Source organism: Curcuma longa, chromosome 8 (genome assembly GCF_044706935.1).
Source record: "Curcuma longa cultivar G26 ecotype Majalengka, Jawa Barat chromosome 8, ITB_CL_G26_1.1, whole genome shotgun sequence".
In the NCBI taxonomy this organism is placed as follows: domain Eukaryota; kingdom Viridiplantae; phylum Streptophyta; class Magnoliopsida; order Zingiberales; family Zingiberaceae; genus Curcuma; species Curcuma longa.
Genome location: NC_133868.1, coordinates 11,987,152 through 11,994,715, shown reverse-complemented (window position 1 = coordinate 11,994,715; position 7,564 = coordinate 11,987,152). Strand labels below are relative to the sequence as shown.

At 40.6% G+C, this 7,564-nt stretch overlaps 1 protein-coding gene across 1 annotated transcript; it reads right to left on the bottom strand.

The window, feature by feature from the left end:
• Positions 1-259: 259 nt before the first annotated feature.
• Positions 260-1,510, bottom strand: LOC141833834 (peroxidase 5-like). Its single transcript, XM_074721331.1, has 4 exons — positions 1,289-1,510; positions 1,015-1,209; positions 767-929; positions 260-669 (listed from the first exon to the last, which is right to left on the bottom strand). The coding sequence occupies exons 1-4, from the start codon at positions 1,505-1,507 to the stop codon at positions 260-262; spliced, it is 987 nt and encodes a 328-aa protein (XP_074577432.1). The 5' UTR covers positions 1,508-1,510.
• Positions 1,511-7,564: the final 6,054 nt, after the last annotated feature.

The window sequence follows — 7,564 nt, the reverse complement described above, 5'->3', positions numbered from 1 at the left end:
TAAGGTTCCTGTAGTGCTAATTAAGATTTTAATGTTTGCAATATCTTAAATGATTTTGCTTCATATATAAATTCACTAATCTTTCAAGGTTAACGATAGCAATCTTATTCATCATTAGATTAAAATAAAGCATATGGTTACAATCAAACAAATGAAAGCAAATTAATTCTCACATACATAACACTCATTATTCTTCATGACCATACCTTATAAGGTATGTTTGTATCAAATGACTTATAAGAGGGAATAAAAAAAAACATCAAGAGTAATTGATAACTCTGCAATTGGCTCGTACATTTCCTTGTTTCCCTGTGAGCACACCAATCTTGCCCATCTTCACCATGGATGTGGCAAATTTCTTCTTGAACAAATTGGGTTTTTTAGCGTATTGAGACACCTTGTGAGCAGTTGCAGGCGTTGACATCAAAGTCTGGTCTGAGGTGAAGAGACCACGGTGCGTTGTGACAGCCTTATAGAAGCTAGAGTCAAAGGTGAGGGAACTTCGTGGGTCCATATCCACTTCATTGACCGTGTTCCCTGGAGGGCATTCACGCTTCAACTTTTTAGCATATCCGTAGTTCAAACTTGGATCACCTTTTAAAGTTCCACTATAGTTGTAAAGCCTGTCTGCAAAAGAAGGACAATGTGCGACGCCAATGGTGTGTGCTCCTATGTAAACAACATAAATGTTAGAACTTTTGTAACAAAATCGCCACCATATATGATGAGTATCATATAAAAAATAATCTTAGATCTTATCAATTACCTGAGAGAGTAACTAGGTCATCTCGGTTTAGACCTTTGCTAGCAAACATGGCAGTGAGTTGATTGAGGTTGAATGTTGGAGGAGGGAGATCCACCGTTTCATTTGCTATCGACTTTCTTCCGTCTTTTCTACCTGATGGCACTCTGTAGTACTTTCCTCCATACTGCACTCATGAATTTCCATTATCATAGTTAAAACAATTTCATTAAATAACGAATAAACATACTATAAATTTTGCATTTGTTTACATGCACAACACTGTCTCTAGCCGCGAAGGCGATGATGTCAGCGCAAGAGACTGTTCTTTTGCACGTAGCTTCCAAACGTGTTTTGATAGTATCGATCACATCAAATACTTCATCCTCAAAGGTTTCGTTTGGTGGTGCATCTTTCTCTGCAATGTTGCCCTTTGTTGAGTCGACTAGAATGGAAGCTTCACAACCCTATAATGCAACATTATTGTCAATTGATGTAAAAACGACAGATTAATGATAGTAAGTATATCCATATATGTATACTAACTCCAACGAAGCAGTCATGAAAATGCAACCGAAGGAGGTCAGCGCCAATGCCAGCACTGGCCTTAAAAGCCTTGTCGAGCTCCTTCTTCACGATGTACTCAGCTTTAGGGCAACTCTCCGAGTAGAACCCTACTTTGATCTCAGAAGCTGAGCCTGCTAAGCTCATGCACAAGACAACAGCCAAAGAAAGCAGCATCGAGCCTCCTCTTCCCAAAGCCATCTCCTTCAAACACTCTCTCAGTGATCCAATGCAGATCTCGTATGTTGTTGTTGTGGGGGTCTTTCCCCATCCCTATTTATAGTCATCAATTTATTCAACTATTAATTCCATTACTCCACCAGCTCCCATATGGTTGCTGTGGCATGCACGCCCACTTGAAGCAAAACCTTTATTGTTGTTGTTGTTGTTGTCGTTTTGCCTTTTTTATTGAAGCGAAGTATGTGTATGCTGTCATCGTGCAAGCCTGTTATCTGTTGGAATGGTACTTCATTCTAAACTGGAATACTTGGTGCCTACCAGCAAATGCATTTAAAATTTTAATGCATAGTTAACATGCATTCTCGCTCATGGCCAAAGAAGTTGACCATGAGCAATAAACTAATTGAGAGCTCATCCCCTTGAGGCAAAAAGATCGATGCTCTAAAACTCTCTTAGTATATTTTGCAGTCTCATGGTTCCTATTTACTCTCTTTATCTAATGATAGTTGATTTAATCATCACAAATTGACTTCAGGAAATCCTTCAAACCACGGCTCCATTTCTTCCCATATTTTATTAACGGATGAAATTTTCCAAGATATCCCTTTTGGCTGGAGACTGGATAACTTAGTTGAAAGAGAATAAAATACAACGGACTCCATTTGGGATTTGATAAATAACAAGAATAATGTGGAGGACAGACATCAATCTCGCTGGCATACATGACAACGAGTCTCTTGGGAGATGCGTGCACGACAATAAACTAGCTGACAAGGTTTGGAACACATCGAAGGTCTTATGTAGTTTGATGAACCATAATTAATTTAGTTAAACAATAAGCCCAAGTTGTTGTTCATCACTTTGTGGAAGAAGATAGCTTGTGCATCCACCTCATTTTGATGATACATGCATGACACCATTTTACAGCGATGGTCATTTGAAGATAATCAGAACAGCTGTTGGTGAGGATTCGTTTTTATTATTTTTGGTAAATTATTATTTTTAATAATTTCAAGATTTTTGATAATTAGATATTTTTGATAATTTCTATCTATTGTATTTTATGATTTTGAACCATTTAGGATTTTAGAAATTTTGAATCTGTTAAGATATATTTTCTTTCTGTCAATTTTTTTTCATCTTAGAGTTTCAAATCTATTTAAATAATTATTTAGTTGATGTTAAAGTAATTATTGATGAATAATATTTTTTGATAGTACTATTTATTTGTTTATCTTTTGGTATTCTTCTAAATCAATAGGTTTTAGAAGATTATTTTCGATGTTCACAGTTGATCAACAAAATCAATATTGCTCGTAAAATAATGGCTATCCTATCTGATGTTAGTTGGTATCAGAGCTCTTAGATCCCATGGATCGTCGTGGTGGTCGTGATCATGATCGTGACAGACAGATTCTGATTGAGGAAGTCTTGCATTGTGATCGTAATACCCAACATGAAATTATTGATATATAAAGAAAAGTCACAAAATTAATTCAACGTCTAGCGATGTGAGATCTTAAAGATCGTAAGTTTCGTTATCCTAATTCTGATTCCACTTTTCAAAACCTTTATCACAATTGCAAAAGTCGTGGTCGAGATGAACTATACACAAATATCGAATTTCTAGTTGAACTTTTTGAGTTTTCTAATACATTACGAACTGAGGAATTCTTTGATTGGTTTGATGAGGTGGAAGGAATTTTGTATTATGAGGAAGTGTCCAATCGTGTGAAAGTCAAACTAATTGCCATCAAACTCAAAGGAAGAGCATCGGTGTGGTGGAAGCAATTACGGCAATCATGTGACAAACAGGGCAAAGCCAAGATCATTGATTAAGAGATGAGAAAAAAAATGAAGTCACTTTCTTCTCTTGGCTACACTCAAACTTTATTTTAGGGACGATTAAGTTTCGCTATGGAAGATTATAACTTCGACGCCCGAGATGACCTAGACAGATTCAAAGATGATTTAAAGGAGGAATTTAACTCAAAGTTTGCTTCTAAATCTGAATCAAAAGAAGAAAGTGATGGACACACCGATGTGCGAGAAAGCAAGCACAAACACTCCAAGCAAATTTTCAAGAGAGAAGATCATTGAACAAAACCTGTTTAATATTCATATGTATACGACAATGATAAAGGTTCATACAGGGAGGAGGCAGATGTTGAAAATTGGCATATCTCTCAGGATGGATGGTTTGAGCAACTTATGGAAAGTGCATCAACCACGCCTAGAATATCTAGCGTCAGTGCTTTTTAAGAAAACACTTTAGATTTGTCATCATTTGCATTGGTTTATAGAACGAACTACCATATACATTCTCGCTTGGAAGGCATTCATCTAGAAGAAAAACTTAATATCGAGACATTGCCAGCTAAATGTAGATACAAATCTGCCTCTAGCATGAACTTTATGGTGGCCCTTCAGCAGATGCTCCACATTTAGATGAGGGTGCAGTGGGAAGTACAAATCCCATATATCACAAAGGCATGAGCTAGATCATTGTGAAGATGACAAGATGAATTTCTTCAACTGTTGCAAACTTGGGACGACTAAGTTTGCAAGAGGAAACAAGTCCTATTGAGCCCAATCCTGCAGTGATAATTCCTGAGCATTTAAGGGTTACAAATTCAGAATGCACATGTTTGAGCTTTGGCAGTTTTATTTTTGGTGTTTTTTGTGGATCTTTAAAGTTGAACTCACTAAAAGGCAACTCCGAAATGCCTCCTATTTTGAATGATGTTAAAGAGTTGATGGTCCTTCTGTGAGAAATCATGATCACCATGATGTGTAGCCCAATACCACTCTAACGGAGAACTTTGCTTCCATATCTGCATTTTTTAGGCTAAAGTGTGCCCTTTGGAATTGTCCAAGACCCGCTCAAGGTTCTGAATGGCGCCAAGAGTAGCTTCCATGCAACTCTAGCAATTAATGAAGGTCCACCTAGTATGACATCATTACTATGCCCTGGCAGCCTTGATTTGAAAATGACCCACTTTTGACAAAAATATTAGTATTCCAGTTTATGAAGGTGCTACAATTGCAAAGTCTCCATGGAATATCCATTTCACTATAAAAATATAGGATATTAGCAACAAAAATTTACAATAAAACATTTTCGTCATAAATTTACGACAAATTTAGCGACGAAAAACTCCTTTTATCACAAGTTTACAACGATATTTGCGACGAAACATGTTTAGTCGCGAAATTGCGATGGACATATATTTGTCGTCAAAATGATCACAATTTGACGATGAAACCAGTTTTTCGTCGCCAAATTGGCGACGAATTCTGTATTTGTCGCCAATTTGACAACGACAAACTGGTTTCGTTGCCAAATATCGAAGAGAAACGGATCGGGTTGGTCGAATAAGTTAGGGTTATTAGCGACGAATTAAAATTCGTCGCCACTTGTCGACGAATCTGTGATTTCATCACAAATTTGGCGATAAAATCATGGTTTTGTCGTCAAATATTGGAGAGAAACGGATAGGGTTAGCCAAATAAGTTAGGGGTTTTGACAACGAATCGAAATTCGTCGCCATCACAAATTCGTCGCCATTTGGATTCGTCGCCAAATATGGTGACGAATCTAAAATTCGTCCACAAATAGCAACGAATTTGGCGACAAATCTGTATTCGTCGCCAAAAATCCTAACTTATTACACGCGAGTCGATCCCCTTTCTTCTTCCCTTTCACAATTTTCCTCTTCTCCTTCCCAATTCTCTGCTCCTGCGCCCCCGCGACCTCGATTCCTTGTTCTCCGATCCCTCCGATGACTGCGACGGTGACGATGTTCAACGGTAAAATCAGATTTTTCTTAGTTATTTTCATTCTTTCTTCCTTCTTTCGGCTGGTTTTTGTATAGCAGGATGGTGGCAACGAATCGAAATTCGTCGCCATCACAAATTCGTCGCCATTTGGATTCGTCGCCAAATATGGTGACGAATCTAAAATTCGTCCACAAATAGCGGCGAATTTGGCGATAAATCTGTATTCGTCGCCAAAAATCCTAACTTATTACACGCGAGTCGATCCCCTTTCTTCTTCCCTTTCACGATTTTCCTCTTCTCCTTCCCAATTCTCTGCTCCTGCGCCCCCGCGACCTCGATTCCTTGTTCTCCGATCCCTCCGACGACTGCGACGGTGACGATGTTCAACGGTAAAATCAGATTTTTCTTAGTTATTTTCATTCTTTCTTCCTTCTTTCGGCTGGTTTTTGTATAGCAGGATGGTGGCCGACCAACGACGGCTTGCTGGCTGGTCAATGGCGTGGTGCTAGCAAGCCGGTGTTGCTGGCACTAGGGTGGCGGGCTATTGGCGTGATGGTGGCGCGCAGGGTGCTGGCCAGCTAGCCGCTGGTGGGGTGTTGGCCGACCAACCGCTGGTGGGGTGCTGACCGGCCGACCGCTGGTGGGGTTCAATTTCCTGTATTAATCACTACTGAAATAGATTTTGTAACCCTAAATCATAGACAATGATAATCAAACTTAACCCTAAATAACCATCGTAACCAAATTCAGATTACTATAGGCTACCTTACCACATTGTAATCAAATTCAGATTACTATAAGGTTATCAAACTTTAACCCTAAATTCAGATTACTATATCCTAAACTTTAACCTTAAATTCAGATTACCTTTGAGAGATAAAAGGTCGGATCTGGTGGCGCGTGCAAGGAGAGTTCGGCGAGAGGAGACTTCGCTGGAGGATAGAAAGTCGGGAGAAGAACGTCGGAGAGGACAGATCGTCGGGTGGTCGGCAGAGAGAACGCCACGGGAGGTCAGTTAGCCGGAGGAGTTCGCTGAAGGAGAGGTCATCGGGAAGAGAGCAGGCTGCGCACGAGCAGACCACCGGGAGAGATTCAGTTCACCAAGAGAGGGAAAGGGTCGCGCAGGCGGAGAAGAAAAGGGTCAAAACCCTAAAAATCGTAATATTAGCGACGGAAATAAAAACTTCCGTCGCTAATTTAGCAACGGAATATTAATTCCGTCGTAATGTCGTCGCTAAAAAAGGGTTTGGCTAATGCATAAATTAAAATTCGATCAATAAATTAACGACAAAATTTAAAATTTTATCGCTAAGTCATAATTTCCTTAAATTCGTCTGTTATTTAGTGACGAAATTATTATTTCCGTCGCTAAAATAGCAATGGAAATATCTTCCGTTGCTATATCCATTGTTATTTCGAGGTGTTAGCGACGGTTTAGAGACAGAAATAAATTCCCATCGCTAATATTGTAAGATACTAGAAATTATAGGGTTAGAACTAACCAATTAAAGGATGAGTTTTAATTGGGTCGGATTATAATTAAGTGGATTGAAGTCCCAAATTCGAAAAGCCCATTTAGGATAATGGGTCAGATCTAGGATTAGGTTAAGATTATGATAAAATAAAAGGGATGAGAAGATTCATCTCGCGAACACGAATCAAACAAAACTGGTTTGGATCAAATCAGAGTTCGTTTGGTTAGTAAACCAAGTGAATCAAGATTAAATTTGGTTCGTTACAGTAAACCCTAAGTTTTTAAGCCACCCAAACCCAAACCCCAATTTGAAATTACTATTACCATGTTCACCCGCCTCTTTGCCGCACAACCCGCAACCACCGCGACCTTCTCTTTCGCGCGCGACACGCGACCCGCGCCCGCACGATCCGCGTCCGCACGCACCCGCGTCCTCCGGCGAGGATCTCAAGGAGGAAACCTATAAACACAACCGAGGGATGGACACCCTAGCCGCCCCTTCCCCCTCGCGATCCCCTCCTCTGCTCAATGCCGCTGCTCCGCTGCGTCCTTACCGCCGCGCGATCGCCCTTTCCTCGCGATCCCCTTCTCTACTTGACGCTGCCACCGGCCGCGTGGAGACGTCGCCCGTCGACGCCCATGCCACCGGCTCCTCCCATTGCTAAGGAAGAAGGAAACCCGAAGCCACTGCCCTCTGCCAATCAACGCCGCCGTCACCGTCCTCCCTGAAGCAAATCCACCAACACCCCGCTGCCAACTCTTCTGTCGAAGACGTCACCGCCCTGCCGTCATGCCTCTTCCCCCGCAATCCCCTACCGACCAGC